Raw genomic sequence first — 25,863 nt, forward strand, 5'->3', positions numbered from 1 at the left:
AAGTATCTGATATATCATAAAACTAAAGAAAAAAACACTATCAATCTCTCATACAGTATTATATATACATACATTACGTATGTACTGTAAATGTAATAATCTAAAAGTATGTTTTGCTTACTAATTACCAATTACTTTGTCTCGACAGACAGCCATTCAAGAATATATTGCAGAAATTCTAAAACCTGCAAAAATTCAGGTGGCTATTGCTTTGATTATTACATCAAAAATCCAAGGTGTGACTTTGTCAACAGAAACGCCTGCAGGAAAAGTCGATGTGCCTGCTGCGTCAGTAAGTACTCAGAGCATTACAAAATCACTGCAATTTCTTTGTTATTCAACCTCTCTTTTTTTTTCATTTAACAAGGTTTGATTTCATTACGACTAACCATTTATAAGCTACACTGAAACATATCTTATATAACCTCTGGATTATGCTTGCAATGTACATTATATTACAGAATATTTTAAGTAATAAAGCTTGATATTATGAAACAAAAGCAGGCATCAATTGAATTACTGTACATGAAATTTAGCAAAAAATCAGTAATGAGTCAAAATTAAATTCAGTTTTATTAGATATAACCTAATTAGGTGAAAGTTGGGAAAGGTCCTATTTCACAGTTTAAAGTGGGTCACAAATTGTGAGTGACTTGTAAACAAGACCAGATGTACCAAGGAGTATCTACAAATGCTGAAAGAAAACTAAAGCAGAAAGAAGTTGAAATGGTTGGATGGCAAAGTGCAAAGAGAAAAAAGGAAATGAAACAAATTTAAATTACTAAAGGGTTTAATGGATGGATGAATGAAAGTTGTGTACAGGATTTAGGGTTCAAGTCCGGGCAGTCAGAAACAAGAAGGCCAGTCAATGCTGAGGTTAGAAGGGTAGCCACAAAAAAGTTCTATAAATACCTACTGTACACCATACCATGTTCAATACAAGCAATACTGCACTCTTTGTTACAAGAATATATGCACCACAATATACCTCTTATAAAAAAAAGTGTAGACACTATTATGAAATGGTTATCATCTTCATATTCTTAAACTGAATATGAATCGGGTTTAATGGATGGATGAATGAAAGTTGTGTACAGGATTTAGGGTTCAAGTCCGGGCAGTCAGAAACAAGAAGGCCAGTCAATGCTGAGGTTAGAAGGGTAGCCACAAAAAAGTTCTATAAATACCTACTGTACACCATACCATGTTCAATACAAGCAATACTGCACTCTTTGTTACAAGAATATATGCACCACAATATACCTCTTATAAAAAAGTGTAGACACTATTATGAAATGGTTATCATCTTATAAAAAAGTTGTGTACACTCAGAAACAAGAAGGCCAGTCAATGCTGAGGTTAGGGTAGCCACAAAAAGTTGAAATACTGTTATGTTCATCTTCAATACTGCACTCTTTGTTACAAGAATATATTAAACTGACACTATTATGAAATGGTTATCATCTTCATATTCTTAAACTGAATATGAATCGTATCAAATACAGTTCTTAATAAATTAAATATATAGTTTTTAGTATTAACCTAAAATCAAGAATCAGTCAAATATTCTATTATAAATTACACTGTAAGAATGGAAATGGATTGAGAATTTTTAAACAGTACTAAGAGAGAGAGAGAGAGAGAGAGAGAGAGAGAGAGAGAGAGAGAGAGAGAGAGAGAGAGAGAGAGAGAGAGAGATTGATTCTGAAAAATAACAGAGGAAGGGTGCATGTATTACAGGCGTCAAATACCACAAGCAGGAAATCTTCAGTAACATGTTAACATGATACTGCTGAAAATGATCAAAAATTCTTCTTAGTTCATTTTGTTTGACAAAAATTTATTCTAAACTAATGACCCTCCTAGGATAAATGTCGTGACTTCAAGATACATCCTATACAAATGTATGTACCTTTTCTTTTAAAATCTAGATAAAAACTTTCTTGTATACAATTAGTGTGCGCTGTCATATCGAAGGCAAGCAAAAAATACCAAACTCTGAGCTTAGCTGGAAAAATAAAGTCAGTTTCATTTGGAAAAATAAAGTCAGTTTCATTTAACACTTTTCAAAATTAATTCAACAGTACATATGCCTACTTTTTCCTTGCAGGATGTGACAGACAAAGAGTACCTTCAACCTGCCAGATTTATGATGGTATCTGTAGTAAAACATGCTCAGATGATCGAATCTTGACTGGATACTGCAGGTCAGGATGCAGATGCTGTGGTTGCCCAGCTACTGACATGTGTACCAATGCTTATGGAAAATGCATTCAGAAAGACTCAAGATGCAATGGTCGGACATACGACTCGAAATGCACAGGTCGAGAATGTACATGCTGCGTTGAAGGTAAGACAGAGAGAGACTGTGTTTTTTATGCTGTATCTGCATGTTACACTGGCATTAAAACCTTAAACTTAACATTAAGAAAAGTGAGGATCTGACTAATGCTTTCCCACTGCAGTCCCAAGACTATACAGCATAAGCTATGCATCCAAGGCACAATCCACTTTGGGATTTTCACATTATCTCAGTTCTTACATGTCAATAACTCAGTTCAAGAGATGCTGAAGTTTCACTTTGTATCTGGGATACAATACCATTAGTTATTACCATGGTTAACTAAGGACTTTAAGTTTTTCCACAAAAATTTTAGTTACTGCACTGTAAAGTGAAACCTCACATACATCAAGTGAAAAACATTGAAGACAACGTACTTCATGAATGATACCAATTTAAAAACGAAAACCAAGAAGGGTATAAATGCTTTAAGGACAAATAGCAGTTAATACCTTAAAACCTGGAACCAAGATATCTGGTAGTGATACCTCTCATAACTGAAGTCAAGAACTCTTACCAATTTTCACAGAGATTCATTAACAGTTGGAAAAAGCACATATGGGAAGCAGAGAATAGTTCTTTAGCACATAGCACAACTAGTACAGTCCCCTAGTGTACCTGAGGAGGAATCTCTTACCAAATCACAGCCCACACCTAATAAATTACTAGACAGACAATGTACCTACTGGCCTCAGGTTAGCCAGAGCTAAGTGGCAACTTGTTGATGTTTGTCTGCATACACAAAAGACAAGTTAAAAGACCAATGTAGCCATTTTGCAGAGTACAGGGAGCAAGAGCTGCCTCTTACGAACTAAAGACAAAACATGGAAAAGCTTGAGAGGAATGCTAATTAGTATTCTTTTTAGCTAAAGGTCATGAGTGAACTAATATACATGACCCACAAAGAAATGAAAACAATCAAAAATTTTCTTGCCATGACAATATGCATTTCACAGAGGGTCCCTACTGGTTAAAAGAATAGTAGGAAATGGCACTTTGCTATGAAGCAAAATGAATTAAAAGTGTAAAGAGCAGCAGCAGAGGTAAAATTAAATAATTAGATGACAAAAATCTCATTCAGGGCACTAAGGGGAAAAATTGAGCATGAAAGCAAATATCTTTCTATCTCTGGTAACAGAAATGGTACATAGTCAAGAAAGCGGTCAAAGTCAACTTAACTTTGACTGTCAAACAGCAGGGTGGCATTCAGAATCAGATTTCAAGGAACCAAGTAAACACCCAGCACACTTTTTATTTGGTCAAGAATTTTCCTTCATAAACTGAATCTGCATGCACTTTCTCTGAACACAGGACAGTTAATTGTATATGTCAGAACTAATTTCATATTTAAACAAAGTTTGTATTACATGTTCTATACATACAAAAATTGAGTACTTAAAATGACCTGTAATTATCAAATGTTGAATATTTCAAACATGACATTACATTGCTTATACTTTCAAAGAAAATAACTGTACATATAAGAAACCATTCATAACATGGTTCACTGCATTTAGAAGCAAGACATTAATCAATATACACCTGGTTTTCAATGTGGCTTCAAACAAAACTGATATCACCTGGAGAGCAAAAACTTCTTTACATTATAACCGACCATTTTATACAAGACCCAATTGCAAAGTCATCCAACTGCAAATGCTCACATACTACATACTTCTTTTTATTTGTATTAAGATCTTACTTTGAATAATTATTAAATATACTTTTCCAAGACTGCCAAGACAGCAATGAGTGTACAACTGCCAATGGACGTTGTGATCGCAGATGTCTAGATGGGGAAGAAGCTAACACGAATATTCCTTGTATTGGAAATAACTGTTTCTGCTGTGTGACAAGTAAGGTCTTCAACAGTACTACTGTATTGTCAACTCTATCTACACTGATACTCTCACTAATGAAGCATTTCATTTTTACTGTAACTGATGTCTAATACATCTCTGACTTTAGCCTATTAGTGCATATTGTAACAGCATAAAGATTTCTAAAATTTCATTTGTACGCCAAAAGCATATGCCTGTTCATATCAACTGCTTACTTACTTAAAATCTATTTTTTTATGTAAAAAAAAAAATAAAACCAGAAATATAGTGTATGCCTTAAAATTCCCATGTCGTACGTCTTCCTGGTATAATTACGCTTTCAAAGGCTCATTTCATCTTTTCACAGGACCAGCTCCCTGTATCAACACAACACTTTGCACCATGGAAGGAGGGTATTGTGACTACAGTTGCCCGCAAGGTTACACTGCAAATAATGCCCTATGTGTAGGTGGAAACTGCACGTGCTGCATTCCTGCAGGTACAACAAAAATAAATATTCTTTACCTTCATTTCTCAAACAACAATGAAGTGTAGTGTTTTTCAGCAAAAAAAGGCATACTGTATAAACTTCAGTTCTTATTGTATACTGTATATACTTTGGTTCTAACATCATGTACTTTTAATATTTGAACAGTCCTATAAATTTTTTCTGAAATTATCATAAACTAAACACTGGAAAGCACTACAAAATACCTGTCTTCAAAATATTACCAAAAAACACTTTCCATTGTTAACCTAATCTTATTAATATTCCTTTCAATTTTACTCAAGTTATGTTAAATGACTACAAATATGACAAATAGAAGACTGTGATAACTGATGTTTATCATTTCTATATTAGGGAAACCTACCTTTCTGTCTGGCAGAGACAGGATTCCTAATAGTTTGTTTCTCAAAATTACAACTATGTTTCCATTAAACTTATAGACGCAGAAACCAGAACTAAAAACATCTATTACATTTTAACATAATAATAAATGGCTGGAAAAGTGAAATTTTGACCACTTCAATAACATGAATAGTTGTAGCCTGAGGTTTGGAAGAGCCAAACCATAAAATAATTAACATTAAAAGCTGATATAATAAAACCACAAGACAAGCCTCTGATATAAAAATAGTTTCTCTTCAGTCTTATGACACTGGTTCAATATAGTACAATAAATAGACTGTTTCTTGTAGAAGAGTAAGAACACTCAAAAGTGTAATCCAGTACAGGCACAGAATTCAATTTCACTTTTGCATTCCATGAGGAATGAACACACTTCCTGACTATGATGCAACATCTGTAGGAAAAACACTACTGACAGTAGGATTTGGAAGAACTTATGTTTAGTTTCCAGAACATTTTGAACAACAAAAACTTATGAAAATAAGGCATCCCATGAAACAGCATAAATAAACCCTCCATCTTTCAAAAATTAAGTTTTAAAGAAGACAAGTCGGGATATCTGTAAAGATAGCTCATCTTTCTATGGTTCAAGAGTAGTATATACAAAGTTTGATGTCTAAGAACATTTCTATGTAGAAAATCCAGTACACACTAAACTCTCTTAAACCTATAGTAAAGAAACATCAAACTCACTGAAAGAAACTATAAAAAGTCTAGCACATATAACCTTTCCTTGCAGATCCTTGCCCCAACACTGATCAGTGTTTAGGTGTTGATGGAGAATGCAGACTAGAATGTCTGGATGGAGAAGAACCTGATCCAACAGTCATTTGCGATTCTGCACAGAGGTGCAGCTGTTGTGTGAAAAGTAAGACTCTATTTTACTTTACTTCCTAAACTATTAAAGCTCAAAAATACCTGGACATATAACTTTACTGTGAATCCTTAATTGAGTACTAAAATAACTTGGGAATGAAGGTGGAAAGCATAATGTTTTTCAAGTACGTTATTACTGTATAATGACCCTATTTTCAACTCTATTATTTCTACTGCATGTTTATTTAGTTACAACTGGCCTTACCATTCCTAATCAAGTCTGTCTGCCTCCAGGAGACCCACCTTGCACAAACACAACACAGTGTACTGACGCCAATGGATTCTGTAACTACACCTGTCCCTTGGGTTATAGACCAAATTATGGCCTCTGTGAACAAAACTGCGCCTGCTGTATTCCTGAAGGTTAGTGTCTTGCGAATATTCACAATAAAGTATCTGTTTAAAGAACACTGTTAAACACAGTTATCTGTAACATATATAAATACCAGAAAATCTCAATAACAGGCATTTTGGGAGCTTAGGGTGTCCAATAATGTTTAGTACTACTGACAAATATTTGTCCTCAGTGGTCATGTGTAGCCTTCAGTGTGCCTTTACTGGCCTTATACATCAGTAATATACTTTTCAAGAATAACATGGACAGTTCAGGCAGTAAATACGGGAAAATATTAGCCTATATTTATGTAAAATCGTGTCTCTTACATTTGACATCAAATGAATAAAATGATATAGAGGATGCAGCACAAGCCTAACACAGATGATTTACAAGATAATATGGATCCATACTGTAGAGAAGTATAAAACAATGCAACTGACTGACAGTCAGAGCATTAACACTATGCATGCACAACAAGCAATCAGAAATGATGGTTGAGGCAAAGCTATCACTGTACAAACTAGAGATATACAGAGCACTTAGCAAAATCATCTCATCTTTGGTGCATATACTGTACACTGTCAAAAAGTATCTATTCCTGCCTTGCCTTAGTAATTAGTAGCACCCACTCCTCGCCATCTCATACAAACCAATTCAGTCAGGTATCTAACCATATCCAAGTGACAAGGTATACCTGATGACAGACACTTCCAATACCTAAAAATGCACATATAAAAGTTAACAATATAAGACGGCTCAATAAGGTAAGCAAACACCTTCGGACCTTGAGTGGGCCTTATTTTGCCCAATGATTTCATCCTACTACTACTGCACTTTTTTTCCATCTACTCAAAGAGATCATAGCCTCATTGCCTTCTATCCCCAATTCACTCCTCTCTTCTGCATCACTAACTGTCTTTTCTTTTCCTTTCCATCTGAACTGTTCATTTGCACACTTGTGGTAAAACGTGTAGTACTAAACGGAATTTTTGCAGCATCCTTTTGGCCCCCAGCTACATTGTTTTCTGTGACTGACTTATAAACCATTCCATTTTTTAACTATGGGCCATACCACTGTGACCCAGCGGTCTGTTGAAATAATAAAATTCTAATTACTGTATTCAGATATCTTACACAGACTATTGCTGTAACACATACTATGGTAATTTTTCTTACTTTTCTAAAATATTTAAATATAATCAGATCAGGGTGTTAAATTTTTCTACACAGTTGGAAGGAACAAATTAAAATAAAATTATATTTTTTCAATCAAAAGTATAAAACTGATCATTCATTTATTGTCAATAATTCATTTATAGTTACAACAAGCACATTTGATATTTTAACATGCCAATAAAGGACCATCTTATGTCAGGTCTTAGAATGGGTAAAATACTTCTGTTACCTCAGGACACACTAGACTGGGAAGCATTAGTTGAGAGATCAATAAGAATGAAAGTACAGCAGTTGCAAGCTGGATGAAATAGAAAGATATGGCACGAATTATGGTAAATAAAAACACACCATTCAACCTATGATAGTTGCATGAGAACTGAACTGCACCATGAAAACAAAGAAATGGGGATCGTGAAAAGTTGTGACTAGGGAATGCTAAGATTCATGGCAACCCTGCACTGGGGTCTGTGATCTCAAGGACTGAGATGGTTTTGACATATAATGAAATAGGATACGACATAGTAACAAAAGCATTAAATAAGGATAAATTAGGATGACGCCAAAGTAATCTACCTAAAACATGTGAGAGTTCAGGCACAAAGTGCAGAGGACAGAGGAGTGAAGAGAACTCATATCATCTCTTACCCCAACAAGGAAAATGCTAATGTGAAAATATTTATGATGAAGTCTAGCAGTCTTTATCAACATCCTACAACTGAATTTCATGGGAAAACTGTCAGATATCTGTTTGTTTAATAATGTGTTTTGATCAAAGACTAATTATGGGTAAAATAACCTTTTTATTGAGTTTCGGAACCTTGCTCATCCACTGATCAATGCTCAGCAAGCCAGATTGTTTAGATCAAGAAGCACTATATATAAACGTCACTTGTGATTCAACAATCAGGTGCAGCTTTTGTGTAAAGACAAGTCAGACTTTAATCTTTCCACAAAAATGCTATACTTGAAAGAATTATCATCATCATTGTAATTTTTACATTATATTTTCCTTCTACCCAGTCAGATGTGAAGTAAGTTCACTTAAATCTCACTACCTTTCTGCATAACGTCAGGTGGTTTATATTTTGCAATAGACATAAACTTAACTTATGGCCATGTAATAAGAAGAGAGGAGGTGGAACCAATCAAGAGAGCTAAGAACATGCCAGTGATGGGGAGGAGGAGGATTGTGGGGCGTCAGAGGATCATATGGATGAATGTGGTGTGGAGGGATATTGGTGAGGTGGTACTGGGGGGTAAGAAGATGCAAGGAATAGAAATAGATGGAGAAAGTTGACTTGAGCAGCTGACCCTGCTACACAGTGGGATAAATTAGGTCGAATGAAGATGAAGATAAACTTAACAAACACCTTAGGGATCTGACCTGATAAGTAACAGAGACCCTAGGGTAATTCCATATACTTTCTACACAGAACTAAATTAAGTTATACTTTACATTTACGGCTCAATGTAGGAGGTATATCTGCAAAATGAATCCCACCTAAAATGTCAGACAAGTAAAAAACAATCATAATACTGCAGCTGATAGGTAAAGAGGTCTGGTAAGCTGAGTGGTATTTGGACCAATGCCACCTTTTGAAAGATAAGGAATAAAGGGCACTAAAAACGATTTACTCTCTTCTACATTTGTGATAGTGATGACACCATGTGAAAACAAGACTGAATGTCTGGATGCTGGAGGCTACTGCAATCACATCTGTAGTCTTGGTGAAGAAGCGAAACCAGAGCTGTGCCAAGAAAACTGCACGTGCTGTATACCTCGAGGTATGTTCCCAGCAACATAATTTTATTACACTTGTGCGTGGTTGGTTACTCGAAGACTCAGTACCTGCATTTTGTTGAACTGCTGTCACACTTGCCAGTGCCATGAGGCTTTTATTTCGTTAACAGTAAAACTATGCAATACTCTTCATGGCAGTATTATTAATGCTAATGCTTTCATGTGTAAGATATGATGCACAGCTATACGTAATACTTGAAAGCAACATGCGCCATATCTTTAGGGTTACAGAATTACTGTATATTCCTGTGTTTACCAGTAAATAACTTACTTATATAATCCTTAAATGTTTATTTTCCTCTTTTAAACTGTGGGCCATCTACCCTCTGAAGGCTTACTGTGGTATTTTGTGGTCTTTCACATTTTCTCTACTAAAGTGTATGTGCATTTTAAATGACATTAATAATAATAAGCAGTGTCAATTAAACAGAATTTACCTAACTCCAGGGGACCCACCTTGCACAAACACAACGCAATGCATCGATGCCCACGGATTTTGTAACTACACCTGTCCCAATGGTCATCGGCCAGATTATGGCCTCTGTGAGCAAAATTGTGCCTGCTGTATTCCTGAAGGTTAGTGTTTTATGAATATCCAGGTTATCTATTTTTGAGAAAATTTAAAATCCTGTTACCAGTACTGTATATGATACAGCAGAATCTCTCAATAGTACCTACATAAGGATTTGGGTTTTCTTTTATTGTGATACACCAGCAATCAGGGAGAAGTCTCACGTCAGGCCAAGAGTATTCTTTTGTTGGCATCATACTCAGTATTAAAAGACTTAAACCACCAGGTAAACAGTTCACAGAGTACAGTTTGAAATATTAGTTGTTTAAAAAAAAAACAAAGCACTGTGCAGGTCTAACAAAGGATTCATAAGAAGAAAAAAATGTATGTGCATACAATCACTGAGAATACACAAGACAAAGTTGCTCCTAACTGAAAGAGGTTTCTAGACAAGATGCTTCCCAGGAAATTGAGAAAATGGTTGCACTAATGAAACCCTAATATTTCCACATCCCATACGCAGCTAAATAATATCCCCTATAGCCTGCCACAGCCATCTACTTACATATAGTACCCATAGGTTGCAGTATAGATTATCTGCAGCATCCCTTTGGGCACTTACATTTCGTCTCTACCCGCCTAGCAGTGAACTTTTTTAACATTGGACCACCCCTATGTGACTTGGCAACCTGATTAAACACCAGAGGTTTTTGAAAAGCAGTAGATAAAAATGTTTCATAACTGTGTTACATCTGTACAATTTAACTGGGCATGAATGATTCAGACAAAAAACATTTCTTTCAGAAAAAATGAAATTAAGTTCTTGAATAAAACAGAGCAGATAAACTAACTACTCATAACTGCTTGAAATTATGATGAACATATCGATCGTCCAAACAGCAAAACAGCATTACATTATGAACACCCTAAATACTTACTTTCAAATACTTACCTAATAACTGATCAATGCTTAGGTGTTGGAAAATGAAAGACTACAGTGTCTAGAAGGACAAGAACCAGAGTCAAACATCATTAATGTGATTCTACACTAAAGTGCAGATTTTGTGTAAACAAGAGTCAGATTATGTGCTTTTCATACTAATGTTACGATTATTAATGGGTAAGCTACTACATGAAATACAGTAGACAGTATTTAAACCTTCAATATACAACCCTGAAGCCTAAAAATATTCAATACATAAATTGAGAATCATTTCATCTATCAATCAAAGAACTTTTACAGCAAAAGCAGAATTAAAGGACAAAACTCGTTTCGTATTAGTTGAACTTCTTTGTATTACACATTCTGCAACATCAACTACCTAGACAATGCCCATGTTGAGGAATTTCCTTAAAAGAAAGGACAGAAAAAATCCAGCTGTATTACTTCTTGTTATAGATATCCAGCCATGTAGAAATACAACACATTGCCTAACTGCTAAAGGATTCTGTAGTGATACATGCCCACCAAGTCATCGACCAGATGATGTCCTATGTGAAGAAAATTGCACCTGTTGCATTCCAATAGGTTAGTTCTAAAAATTATAAGTGAAACCTATATTAATTGAAGGGACACCTTTCATATCACCAAGCAACCACTGAAGTCTTTGCTCTCTCTAATAATGGGTTATTCAAATTACCTCCATGACATGCTCTTACTCCTCATTATATTTTGTTCTTTAACCCTTGATTAAATCAAACTAAGGAAACAACATTGGCTATATTTCTTGAGGTGTTTTCCATTAAACATAGCTTATCACTGCATTTCTCATAAACTCCATTTTCAATGAGTGATTGCACCTCGTATCCATGAATGAACCCATCTATCTTTAGGGGATCCACCTTGCACAAACACAACACAATGTACTGATGCCAACGGATTTTGTGACTACACTTGTCCCAATGGCCACCAGCCAGATTATAACCTCTGTGAGCAAAACTGTGCCTGCTGTATTCCTGAAGGTTAGTACCTCATGAATATCCAAGCTATCCATTTTGGAGAAAACTATGTTTAAATGATGGTGCCAATATCTATCTATATATATATATATATATATATATATATATATATATATATATATATATATATATATATATATATATATATATATATATATATATATATATATATAAATGGATGTATGTGTGTGTGCATGTGGATGTTCCATATGCACTCTGAAATGCATTAAGCAATTTTAACCAAACTTGGTATACATATGGCTTACCATCTGGGAAAGGACACTGTGGGGGTGAGACATCACTGGCACCAAAGGGAGGGGTGTGTGGGAAAGGGATGAAATGTAAAAATCACAGAAAATGACAGATATTTAGTGTCTAATCCATAGTTTTCGAGGTCGCTGAGAAGAATAGTGACACTCCTGATGCCCTTTAAGTCCAAGTTCAGCATCGTTGGGAAGGGGGTGACATGTAATAATAACCAGAACGACAGATATTAGTCTAATCCATAGGTTCAGGGTTACTGGGAAGAATAGACACTCCTGACCCCCCTTTAAGTCCAAGATCAGTCCCAATAGGAAGTGGGGTGGGAAGGTGGTGACATGTAAAAATAACCAAAAACTACAAATAATAGTGTCTAATCCATAGTTTTACAGGTTGCTGAGATGAATAGCGAAACTCCCATTACCCTTTAAGTCCAAGTTTGGCCCCAATAGGAGGGTAGGGGGTGAGAAGGGGTGAAAAATAAAATGTCAAAAATGACAGATATTAGACTCTAATCCATAGTTTTTGAGATCACTTTGATGAACAGACACACCTCCGACGCCCTTCAAGTCCAAGTTCAGCCCCGACAGGAATGAGGGGTGAGAAGTGGTGAAATATAAAATGTCAACAATGCTGGGCAATGTAACTGAAGCAACTATCTCAACAGGAATGAGAGAGAGAGAGAGAGAGAGAGAGAGAGAGAGAGAGAGAGAGAGAGAGAGAGTTTATCAGTTGTCATTCACAGATTTCCCAGACAGTGCCAGGTTGGACAGCTGGTTGTATATAATACATAAGAATCTCTCAATAGCTGACTACATAGGGATTTGGGTTTTCCATTACTGTGATACACCTGTTATCAGGGATGTTTAAACACAACACACTGGATTGACTGTAACAAAGCTATCACACTGGATGGAAAACCTAGTCATAATCAAGGATGCTACAGGCAAAATACGAAATTCAGTAGAAATATCTACAACTACAAGATACACTTTTAAAGCCTGATAAACTTAATCCATAGATTGAAAGTCATTTCATCTATCAAACTAAAGCTATTAACAGCAAACGCAGAAATTAAAGGCAAAACCAGTTTCATGTAAGTTGAACACCTTTGTATTTCGCATTCAGCAACAACAGCTGTCTTAACGGTGCCCTGATTTCCCAACTGTATTAAAAGAAATAAGAAAAAAAATTCACTTACTGTTCTTTATTTTTAACAGATAACCAGCCATGTAGAAATACAACACACTGCCTAGCTGCTAAAGGATTCTGTAGTGATACCTGCCCACCAAATCATCGACCAGATGATGCCCTATGTGAAGAAAATTGTACCTGTTGCATTCCAATAGGTTAGTTCTAAAAATTATAAGTGAAACCTATATCAATTGAAGGGAACCTTTCATATCATATAATCACTGAAGTCTTTGCTCTCTCTATTTACTAATGGGTTATTCAATTTACCAGTTTATAACTATCTCTTTCCATGGCATGCTCTTACTCCTCTTTATAGTTTGTACTTTAACCCTTGATTAAATCAAACTAAGAATAGAGCAAAGGAAACAGCATTGGCTATATTTCTTGAGGTGTTTTCCATTAAACACAGCTTATTTTATCATTGCATTTCTAATAAAATCCATTTTCAGTGAGTGATTGCACCAAGTATTCATGAATGAACCCATCTATCTTCAGGAGATCCACCTTGCACAAACACAACACAATGTACTGATGCCAACGGATTTTGTAACTACACTTGTCCCAATGGTCACCGGCCAGATTATAACCTCTGTGAGCATAACTGTGCCTGCTGTATTCCTGAAGGTTAGTACCTCATGAATATCCAAGCTATCTATTTTGGAGAAAACTGTTTAAATCATGATGCCAATATCTATATATATATATATATATATATATATATATATATATATATATATATATATATATATATATATATATATATATATATATAAATATTTATGCTGTTCGCCCTCGAACATTTAGTTTTAGTAATATCAGACTGACCAAGACAGGGAAGCGTCGCCAGTTCAAACTTTAACGTTCGTCTGTAGCATTAGGGATTTAACCCCCGTAGGAAATTTCCATATTCAACCTTAAGATAAGTGGTCCTAAGCTTGCTTTACCTGTCCTCCTTGGCGAATGTTTTTGACAAAGCTTAGACCCCCAAGGCCATGAACGCATGCCCTGTTTTGACCCAGCGCTGGTCAGACAAGACAGAGAGAAACCAGTCGCCGAATCCAGCAGACGTCTGTGAGGTGGCTCTGTCACCACCTTTGTCTATTATCTTATATTAGTGAATTGTGAAGTGATGAATTAATCCCAGAACTTCCGATCGCCCATTGTATGTGCAGCAACTCGTCGTCCAAGGTAAAGTCTGTGTTTTGTTCAAAACTTCGTCAATTACTACCCCTTCTCCTGTATTTCCAATTTTCATTGTTCCATTCTCTCGCCACCACTTAACTGTAGATGCTTTTATGAAGTCTAGATTAAGCCAAATTATTATATTGTTTAGCTTCATCCAAATTATTCCAGTAAGAGTGACTAGGAATTAGGGTAAGCAAGTCATTTTAATTCTTTATGCATTCTTTGTGTCACGAATCCATTGTTTGGAAGAGCCGTTGTGATTTTGGTTTTACCATACTAGCGAGTAAAAGGGACTGCGTCCAAAGTTGGGCGAAGATTAATTAATTTCATTAGTTAACTGCAATTCTTGTATTTTGTCAGGAATTTACCACCGGCTGGAGACCTTTAGTGTTAAACGACTGTCTTAGAGGTTAATTTGTAGCTTCATCGACAGGTTTACGTGTGTTCCTGGCGTGCAGGGCCGTATAAAAATTACGTAAATCAAGTAATAAACTTATCAGCCAAGTCACAAGCGTAACAATATATACATAAATATATATACATATATATATATATATATATATATATATATATATATATATATATATATATATATATATATATATATATATATATATATATATATACACACACACACATATATATATATATATATATATATATATATATATATATATATATATATATATATATATATATATATATATATATATATATGGATGTATGTGTATGTGTATATTCCATATGCACTCTGAAATGCATTGAGCAATTTTAACCAAACTTGGTATACATATGGCTTACCATCTGGGAAAGAACACTGTGGGGGTTAAGACATCACTGGCACCAAAGGGAGGGGTGTGTTGAAAAGGGATGAAATGTAAAAATCACAGAAAATGACAGATATTTAGTGTCTAATCCATAGTTTTCGAGGTCGCTGAGTTGAATAGTGACACTCCTGATGCCTTTTAAGTCCAAGTTCAGCCTCGATAGGGAGGGAGGGGTTGGGAAGGGGGTGACATATAAAAATAACCAAAACGACAGATATTAAAGTCTAATCCATAGTTTTTGAGGACACTGATAAGTATAGTGACACTCCTGATGCCCTTTAAGTCCAAGTTCAGCCCTGATAGGAAGGGGGGGTGAGAAGAGGGTGGGAAGGTGGTGACATGTAAAAATAACCAAAACAACAGTATTAATGTCTTATCCATAGTTTTTGAGATCCCTGAGGAGAATAATGACACTCTCCATGCCCTTTAAGACCAAGTTCAGCCCTAATAGGGAGGGGGGTGAGAAGGAGTGGGAAGGGGGTGACACGTAAAAATAATTGAAAACACCAGTTATTAGTGTCTAATCCATAGTTTTCGAGGTTGCTGAGATGAATAGTGACACTCCTGATGCCCTTCAAGTCCAAGTTTACCCTGGCAGGAAGTTGGGTGGGAAGGGGGTGACGTAAAAATAACCGAAAATGACAGATATTAGTGTCTAATCCAAAGTTTTCAAGGTTACTGAGAAGAATAGTGACACTCCCGACACCCTTTAATTCCAAGTTCAGTCCCAATAGGAAGTGGGGTGGGGAGGTGGTGACATGTAAAAATAACCAAAAACTACAAATAACAGTCTCTAATGCATAGTTTTAGAGGTTGCTGAGATGAATAGCGAAACTCCCAATGCCCTTTAAGTCCAAGTTCAGCCCCAATAGAAGGGGAGGGGGTGAGAAGGGGTGAAAAATAAAATGTCAAAAATGACAGATATTAGACTCTAATCCATAGTTTTTGAAATCACTTTGATGAATAGACACACTTCCGATGTCCTTCAAGTCCAAGTTCAGCCCCAATAGGAATGAAGGTGAGAAGTGGTGAAATATAAAATGTCAACAATGCTGGGTAATGTAACTGAAGCAACTATCTCAACAGGAATGAGAGAGAGAGAGAGAGAGAGAGAGAGAGAGAGAGAGAGAGAGAGAGAGAGAGAGAGAGAGAGAGAGACAGTTTATCAGTTGTCATTCACAGATTTCCCAGGCAGTGACGGGTTGGTCAGCTAGTTGTATATAATACATTAGAATCTCTCATTAGCTGACTACATAGGGATTTGGCTTTTCCATTACTGTGATACACCTGTTATCAGGGATGTTTAAACACAACACAATGGATTGACTGTAACAAAGCTATCACACTGGATGGACAACCTCGTCATAATCAAGAATGTTACAGGCAAAATAGGAAATTCAGTAGAAAATATCTACAACAACAAGATACACTTTTAAAGCCTGATAAACTTAATCCGTAGATTGAAATTCATTTCATCTATCAAACAAAAGCTATTAACAGCAAACGCAGAAATTAAAGGCAAAACCAGTTTCATGTAAGTTGAACACCTTTGTATTTCGCATTCAGCAACAACAGCTGTCTTAACGGTGCCCTGATTTCCCAACTGTATTAAAAGAAATAAGAAAAAAATTCACTTACTGTTCTTTATTTTTAACAGATAACCAGCCATGTAGAAATACAACACACTGCCTAGCTGCTAAAGGATTCTGTAGTGATACCTGCCCACCAAATCATCGACCAGATGATGCCCTATGTGAAGAAAATTGTACCTGTTGCATTCCAATAGGTTAGTTCTAAAAATTATAAGTGAAACCTATATTAATTGAAGGGAATCTTTCATATAATTATATAATCACTGAGGTCTTTGTTCTCTCTCTCAACTAATGGGTTATTCAATTTACCAGTTTATATCTACACTATCTCTTTCCATGACATGCTCTTACTCCTCTTTATATTTTGTACTTTAACCCTTGATTAAATCAAACTAAGAATAGAGCAAACGAAACAGCATTGGCTATATTGCTTGAGGTGTTTTCCATTAAAAAATAGCTTATCATTGCATTTCTAATAAAACCCATTTTCAATGAGTGACTGCACCAAGTATTCATGAATGAACCCATCTATCTTCAGGAGATCCACCTTGTATAAACACAACACAATGTACTGATGCCAACGGATTTTGTAACTACACTTGTCCCAATGGCCACCGGCCAGATTATAACCTCTGTGAGCATAACTGCGCCTGCTGTATTCCTGAAGGTTAGTACCTCATGAATATCCAAGCTATCTATTTTGGAGAAAACTGTTTAAAATCAGGGTGTCAATATCTACTCACACACACACACACACACACACACACACACACATATATATATATATATATATATATATATATATATATATATATATATATATATATATATATATTTTATGGATTTGTTCACATTCTCTGTTTTGTGTATGTCCCATATGCACTCTGAAATGCATTGAGCAATTTTAACCAAACTTGGTATACATACGGCTTACCATCTGGGAAAGAACACTGTGGGGGGTAAGACATCACTGGCACCAAAGTGAGAGGTGTGTGGGAGAGGGATGAAATGTAAAAATCACAGAAAATGACAGATAATTAGTGTCTAATCCATAGTTTTTGAAGTCACTGAGATGAATAGTGACATCCCTGATGCCCTTTAAGTCCAAGTTCAGCCTCAATAGGAAGGGGGGGTTGGGAAGCGGGTGACATGTAAAAATAACCAAAACGACAGATATTAAAGTCTAATCCATAGTTTTTGAGGGCGCTGAGAAGTATAGTGACACTCCCAATGCCCTTTAAGTCCAAGTTCAGCCCTTAGAAAGGCGGGGGTGAGAAGGGGCGGGAAGGTGGTGCCTTGTAAAATTAACCAAAACAACAGTATTAACGTCTTATCCATAGTTTTCGAGATTCCTGAGGAGAAAAATTACACTCTCGATGCCCTTTAAGTCCAAGTTCAGCCCCAATAGAGAGGGTGGGGGTGGGAAGGGGGAAGTGAAAAATAATTGAAAACACCAGTTATTAGTGGCTAATCCATAGTTTTGCGTGAGGTCGCTGAGATGAATAATGACACTCTGATCCCTTCAAGTCCAAGTTCATAGATGGCAGGAAGTGGGGTGGGGAAGGTGGTGACCTAAAAATAACTGAAAATGACAGATATTAATGTCTCCAATCCAAAGTTTTAAAAAGGTTACTGAGAAGAATAGTGACACTCCTGACACCCTTTAATTCCAGGTTCATTCCCAATAGGAAATGGGGTGGGGAAGGTGGTGACATGTAAAAACGACCAAAAACTACAAATAAGAGTGTCTAATGCATAGTTTTACAGGTTGCTGAGATGAATAGCGAAACTCCCAATGCCTTTTAAGTCCAAGTTTGGCCCCAATAGGAGGGGAGGGGGTAAGAAGGGGTGAAAAATAAAATGTCAAAAATGACAGGTATTAGAGTCTAATCCATAGTTTTCGAGATCGCTTTGATGAACAAACACACTTCCGATGTCCTTCAAGTCCAAGTTCAGCCCCAATAGGAGGGGAGGGGGTGAGAAGGGGTGAAAAATAAAATGTCAAAAATGACAGGTATTAGAGTCTAATCCATAGTTTTTGAAATCACTTTGATGAATAGACACACTTCTGATGCCCTTCAAGTCCAAGTTCAGCCCCAACAGGAATGAGGGGTGAGAAGTGGTGAAATATAAAATGTCAACAATGCTGGGCAATGTAACTGAAAAACTATCTTACCAGGAATGAATTGAGAGAGAGAGATTAAAGAGAGAGAGAGAGAGAGAGAGAGAGAGAGAAGAAAGAGAAGAGAGAGAGTTTATCAGTTGTCATTCACAATTTCCCAGGCAGTGCCAGGTTGGACAGCTGGTTGTACATAATACATAAGAATTCTCAATAGCTGATCTACATAGGGATTTGGTGTTTTCCATTACTGTGATACACCTGTTATCAGGGATGTTTAAACACAACACACTGGATTGACTGTAACAAAGCTATCACACTGGATGGAAAACCTAGTCATAATCAAGGATGCTACAGGCAAAATACGAAATTCAGTAGAAATATCTACAACTACAAGATACACTTTTAAAGCCTGATAAACTTAATCCGTAGATTGAAATTTATTTCATCTATCAAACAAACGCTATTAACAGCAAACGCAGAAATTAAAGGCAAAACCAGTTTCATGTAAGTTGAACACCTTTGTATTTCGCATTCAGCAACGTCAGCTGTCTTGCCAGTGCCCTGATTTCCCAACTGTATTAAAAGAAATAAAAAAAAATTCACTTACTGTTCTTTATTTTTAACAGATAACCAGCCATGTAGAAATACAACAAACTGCCTAGCTGCTAAAGGATTCTGTAGTGATACCTGCCCACCAAATCATCGACCAGATGATGCCCTATGTGAAGAAAATTGTACCTGTTGCATTCCAATAGGTTAGTTCTAAAAATTATAAGTGAAACCTATATCAATTGAAGGGAATCTTTCATATCATTATATAATCACTGAGGTCTTTGTTCTCTCTCTCTACTAATGGGTTATTCAATTTAGCAGTTTATAACTACAGTATCTCTTTCCATGACATGCTCCTACTCCTCTATATATTTTGTACTTTAACCCTTGATTAAATCAAACTAAGAATAGAGCAAACGAAACAGCATTGGCTATATTGCTTGAGGTGTTTTCCATTAAACACAGTTTATCATTGCATTTCTAATAAAATCCATTTTCAATGAGTGATTGCACCAAGTATTCATGAATGAACCCATCTATCTTCAGGAGATCCACCTTGCACAAACACAACACAATGTACTGATGCCAACGGATTTTGTAATTACACTTGTCCCAATGGCCACCGGCCAGATTATAACCTCTGTGAGCATAACTGTGCCTGCTGTATTCCTGAAGGTTAGTACCTCATGAATATCCAAGCTATCTATTTTGGAGAAAACTGTTTAAATCATGGTTATAATATATACCCCAAAAAATATATATATATATTTTTAAAAAAATACAGCCTATAAATATATATATATTTTATATATTTATTTTTAAACATTTTGGTGACATTCTGTGTGATGTCCCATACACACAGAAATGCTAATTGAACAATTTTGCCAAACTTGGTATACATATGGCTTACCATCTGGGAAAGAAAACAGTGGGGGAAAGAAATCACTGGCACCAAAGTGAGGGTGTGTGGGAAAGGGATGACCATCAAAACTCACAGAAAATGACAGATATTTTGTGTCTAATCCATATTTTTAGGTCATGAGATGAATTTCGAATGATTGCCATTTAAGTCCAAGTTCAGTTGATGGGGAGGGTTTTACTGGGCGGATGACATGTAAAAATAACCAAAACAACAGATATTAAAGTCTAATCCATAGTTTTTGAGGGCATTTGAGAAGTATAGTGACACTCCTGATGGTGGTCCAAGTTCAGTTCCTTAGAAAGGCGGGGGTGAGAAGGAGCGGGAAGGTGGTGTATGTAAAATGTTCAACTGAAATAGATATTAATGTCTTATCCATAGTTTTCAGAGGTTCCTGGGAGAAAAATCACACTATCGATGCCCTTTAAGTCCAAGTTCAGATGGCATGGAGGGGGTGGGAATTATATTACTCGTAAAAATAATTGTTAGTGTCTAATCCATAGTTTTTGAGGTCGCTGAGATGACTACTGATACTCCTGATGCCCTTCAAGTCCAAGTTCACCCAGGCAGGAATTGGGGTGGGAAGGGGGTTACATAAAAATAACAGAAAATGACAGATATTAGTGTCTAACCCATAGTTTTCAAGGTTACTGAGAAGAATAGTGACACTCCTGACACCCTTCAAGTCCAAGATCAGTCCCAATAAGAATGGGGTGGGAAAATGGTGACATGTAAAAATAACCAAAAACTACAAATAATAGTGTTTAATGCATAGTTTTAGAGATTGCTGAGATGAATAGCAAAACTCCCAATGTCGTTTAAGTCCAAGTTCAGCCCCAATATGAGGGGAGGGGGTGAGAAGGGGTGAAAAATAAAATGTCAAAAATGACAGATATTAGAATCTAATCCATAGTTTTCGAGATCACTTTGATGAATAGACACACTTCCGATGTCCTTCAAGTCCAAGTTCAGCCCCAATGGAGGAATGAAGGTGAGAAGTGGAAAAAATATAAAATGTCAACAATGCTGGGCAATGAGTGTTGAAGAAACTATTTCACCATCTGAATGAGAGAGTGGAGAGAGAAAGAGAGAGAGAGAGAGAGAGAGAGATTTAGAAGAGAGAGAGAGAGAGAGAGAGAGAGAGTTTTCAGTTGTCATTCACAGATTTCCCAGGCAGTGACGGGTTGGTCAGCTAGTTGTATATAATACATTAGAATCTCTCAATAGCTGGCTACATAGGGATTTGGGTTTTCCATTACTGTGATACACCTGTTATCAGGCGTGTTTAAACACAACACAATGGATTGACTGTAACAAAGCTATGACACTGAACGGACAACCAGGTCATAATCAAGGATGCTATAGGCATGATACAGGCAAAATAGGAAATTCAGTAGAAAATTTCTACAACTACAAGATACACTTTTAAAGCCTGATAAACTTAATTCATAGATTGAAAGTCATTTCATCTATCAAGCAAAAGCTATTAACAGCAAACCCAGATATTAAAGGCAAACCCAGTTTTATGTAAGTTGAACAACTTTGTATTTCGCATTCAGCAACGTCAACTGTCTTGACAGTGCCCTGACTTCCCAACTGTGTTAAAAGAAATAAACGAAAAAATTCACTTACTATTCTATATTTTTTACAGATAACCAGCCATGTAGAAACACAACACACTGCCTAGCTGCTAAAGGATTCTGTAGTGATACCTGCCCGCCAAATCATCGACCAGATGATGCCCTATGTGAAGAAAATTGTACCTGTTGCATTCCAATAGGTTAGTTCTAAAAATTATAGGCGAAACCTATATTAATTAAAGGGACCCTTTCATATCATTATATAATCACTGAAGTCTTTGCTCTCTCTATCTACTAATGGGTTATTCACTTTACCAGTTTATAACTATCTTGTTCCATGTCAAGCTCTTACACCTCTTTATATTTTGTTCTTTAACTCTGGATTAAATCAAACTAAGAATACAGTGAAGGAACATCATTGGCTATATTTCTTGAGGTGTTTTCCATTAAAAATAGCTTATCATTGCATTTCTAATAAAATCCATTTTCAACGAATGATTGCACCAAGTATTCATGAATGAACCCATCTATCTTCAGGGGATCCACCTTGCACAAACACAACACAATGTACTGATGCCAACGGATTTTGTGACTACACTTGTCCCAATGGCCACCGACCAGATTATAACCTCTGTGAGCAAAACTGTGCCTGCTGTATTCCTGAAGGTTAGTACCTCATGAATATCCAAGCTATCTATTTTGGGCAAAACTATTTTTCAAATCATGGTTATAGTTGCAACACCCCAAAAAAAAACTGGGGGGAGAAACATTTTTTGCCAAAAACACAGCCTGAAAAAAAGGCTTAAATTTTGTTTTTATTTTTAAACATTTATTCACATTCTCTTGATTCCTAAACTACAAAAAAATGGCTAACTGTGCTTATATTGTGCCTAGAGCTTGGGTAACAAGGCAATTTAACACTGGAAAGAAAAATCTATTAGTGTGAGAAATAAAAAACTAGGAAAGTAAGGAAAACTAATGGTATCTCTACCATCACCCACTTCAGATTATGAGTGGTTTGGGTACATAACTATATTTTTATCATTATGATTTCAATATTTCACATTTGAACATTTTCAGTTGATAGACAAGTTTTACTGTCATTTTCAATCACATCATGAAACAATGAGGTACAGGGTGCCAATTATTTGAGTTTCAATGCATTTTAAGAGAGGTATGAAAACTGTTTGGTTGGCAATAGTTCCTTAAAAGCATGTATGATACAAGATATATACGTGTTCTGTATCAAACATGTTCAACTGAAACTTGTATCATACACGTATCAGATTCAGAGGTGATTGGCAACAGTTCCTTAGAAGTATATATGGTACAACACGTGTTCAGTATCACACATGTTCAACTGAAACTTGTATCATACTCGTATGAATAAGCTCTGTTCCAGATCCAAAGTAAATGTGCATAGTATGGCAACTGGGGCAATTTTGTGCAAGTCTGCAGTTGGGTGGAAAGTTACTGTGCTCATTATAAGAGGTGATATATGGTATGGTGAAAGATATCACAATCCTAGTGATATTCTGTGTACATTTACTAAAAAAGTGGGCTTTACTCATTGTTTAAAAACATTCCATGTTTATTATATAAGGTTTTGATTTTGTAACAGATGATTATATAAGGCATGCTGTACGTGAAAATGAAGTCTAGACATATTAAACAATGAAAAATAGGACAGTGATCAGTGTTTACTTGGCAGTGACAATTGCCTTTAAGTTTTACTATCTTTTTATTTGTTGTGATTACTAATGTAAAACTAATAAATTGTAGGCTACCAGTAGGCTACGGTAGCCTATGGTAGGGAGCCAAATGTTTTTGCCAGGGGAATGACAATAAAAGAACCCAATCATTATTGTCCTTGTATGTTTTGTTAGGGCTGATTGCAGTTTAGCATAACTGCTCGGGCTATACTTAGCCAATCCCGCAACAGAAAATTGTTCTACCTCAACATAAATATAAGAATAAAATAAGAAGAAAATCATATTAAAATAGAGCGCAAAAACAGTCCTTATTTCAATGATTCCTCTAATCTAGAAGGAAGGTGTGAGTCTTAAATAACACCATCAGTTTATAGTAACTCTAAGTATAGTCTTCAAAAATGAAGAAATTGGATGGAACAAAAACAAAAAAACACTTGAAAAACACGTTTTCCTGGAAAAAAAAAAAACAGGAAATAAAAAAACTTTTCACAACCCTACTCATGGTGCCAGTACTGTTTATAACAGAGTAGAATCTCTCAATAGCTGACTACATGGAGATTTGGGTTTTCCATTATTGTGATATACCAGCTATCCTGTTATTTACTTTCTTAAAATAAATAACAGGAAAAAATAAGCTGCATTATTTCTTGTTATAGATAACCAACCCTGTAGAAATACAACACACTGCCTAGCTGCTAATGGATTCTGTAGTGATACCTGCCCATCAACTCATCGACCAGATGATGCCCTATGTGAAGAAAATTGTACCTGTTGCATTCCAATAGGTTAGTTCTAAAAATTATAAGTGAAACCTACATTAATTGAAGGGACCCTTTCATATCATTATATAATCACTGAAGTCTTTGCTCTCTATCTACTAATGGGTTATTCACTTTACCAGTTTATAACTATCTTGTTCCATGTCAAGCTCTTACACCTCTTTATATTTTGTTCTTTAACTCTGGATTAAATCAAACTAAGAATACAGTGAAGGAACATCATTGGCTATATCTCTTGAGGTGTTTTCCATTAAAAATAGCTTATCATTGCATTTCTAATAAAATCCATTTTCAACGAATGATCGCACCAAGTATTCATGAATGAACCCATCTATCTTCAGGGGATCCACCTTGCACAAACACAACACAATGTACTGATGCCAACGGATTTTGTGACTACACTTGTCCCAATGGCCACCGACCAGATTATAACCTCTGTGAAAAACTGTGCCTGCTGTATTCCTGAAGGTTAGTACCTCATGAATATCCAAGCTATCTATTTTGGGCAAAACTATTTTTTTAAATCATGGTTATAGTTGCAAGCCCCAAAAAAACCTGGGGAGGGAAACATTTTTTTGCAAAAAAACACAGCCTGAAAAAAAAAAGGCTTAAATTTTGCTTTTTATTTTTAAACATTTATTCACATTCTCTTGATTCCTAAACTACAAAAAATGGCTAACTGTGCTTATATTGTGCCTAGAGCTTGGGTAACAAGGCAATTTAACACTGGAAAGAAAAATCTATTAGTGTGAGAAATAAAAAAACTAGGAAAGTAAGGAAAACTAATGGTATCTCTACCATCACCACTTCAGATTATGAGTGTTTTGGGTACATAACTATATTTTTATCATTATGATTTCAATATTTCACATTTGAACATTTTCAGTTGATAGACAAGTTTTACTGTCATTTTCAATCACATCATGAAACCATGAGGTACAAGGTGCCAATTATTTGAGTTTCAATGCATTTGAAGAGAGGTATGAAAACTGTATGGTTGGCAACAGTTCCTTAAAAGTATGTATGATACAAGACATATACGTGTTCTGTATCAAACATGTTCAACTGAAACTTGTATCATACATGTATCAGATTCAGAGGTGACTGGCAACAGTTCCTTAAAAGTATGTATGGTACAATACGTGTTCAGTATCAAACATGTTCAACTGAAACTTATATCATACTCGTATGAATAAGCTCTGTTCCAGATCCAAAGTAAATGTGCATAGGGACCTGTAAAAACAATTGAAGTCCGTTATTAAGGCCCGATAGTCCGAAGGTCCGATAGTCCGAAAAGTCAGCAGGCCCGAAGTCCGAAGGTCCGATAGTCCGAAAGTCAGAAGGCCCGATAGTCCGACGGACTGAAAATCAGCCCCCACCCTCCATGCTAATACGGCAAAAGTAACCAG

The 25,863-nt window shown here is 35.9% G+C and overlaps 1 protein-coding gene across 1 annotated transcript; it reads left to right on the forward strand.

Moving 5' to 3' along the window:
* The first annotated feature begins 153 nt into the window (after window positions 1-153).
* Window positions 154-24,920, forward strand: LOC136852703 (neurogenic locus notch homolog protein 1-like). Its single transcript, XM_067127617.1, has 18 exons — window positions 154-292; window positions 2,111-2,350; window positions 4,075-4,197; window positions 4,529-4,660; window positions 5,811-5,939; window positions 6,182-6,310; window positions 9,117-9,245; window positions 9,709-9,837; window positions 13,213-13,341; window positions 13,682-13,810; window positions 16,856-16,984; window positions 17,329-17,457; window positions 19,539-19,667; window positions 20,011-20,139; window positions 22,035-22,163; window positions 22,501-22,629; window positions 24,332-24,460; window positions 24,796-24,920. Exons 2-18 carry the CDS (start codon window positions 2,245-2,247, stop codon window positions 24,918-24,920), a joined length of 2,163 nt encoding a protein of 720 aa, XP_066983718.1. The 5' UTR covers window positions 154-292; window positions 2,111-2,244.
* Window positions 24,921-25,863: the final 943 nt, after the last annotated feature.

Source organism: Macrobrachium rosenbergii, chromosome 26 (genome assembly GCF_040412425.1).
Source record: "Macrobrachium rosenbergii isolate ZJJX-2024 chromosome 26, ASM4041242v1, whole genome shotgun sequence".
Lineage (NCBI taxonomy): Eukaryota > Metazoa > Arthropoda > Malacostraca > Decapoda > Palaemonidae > Macrobrachium > Macrobrachium rosenbergii.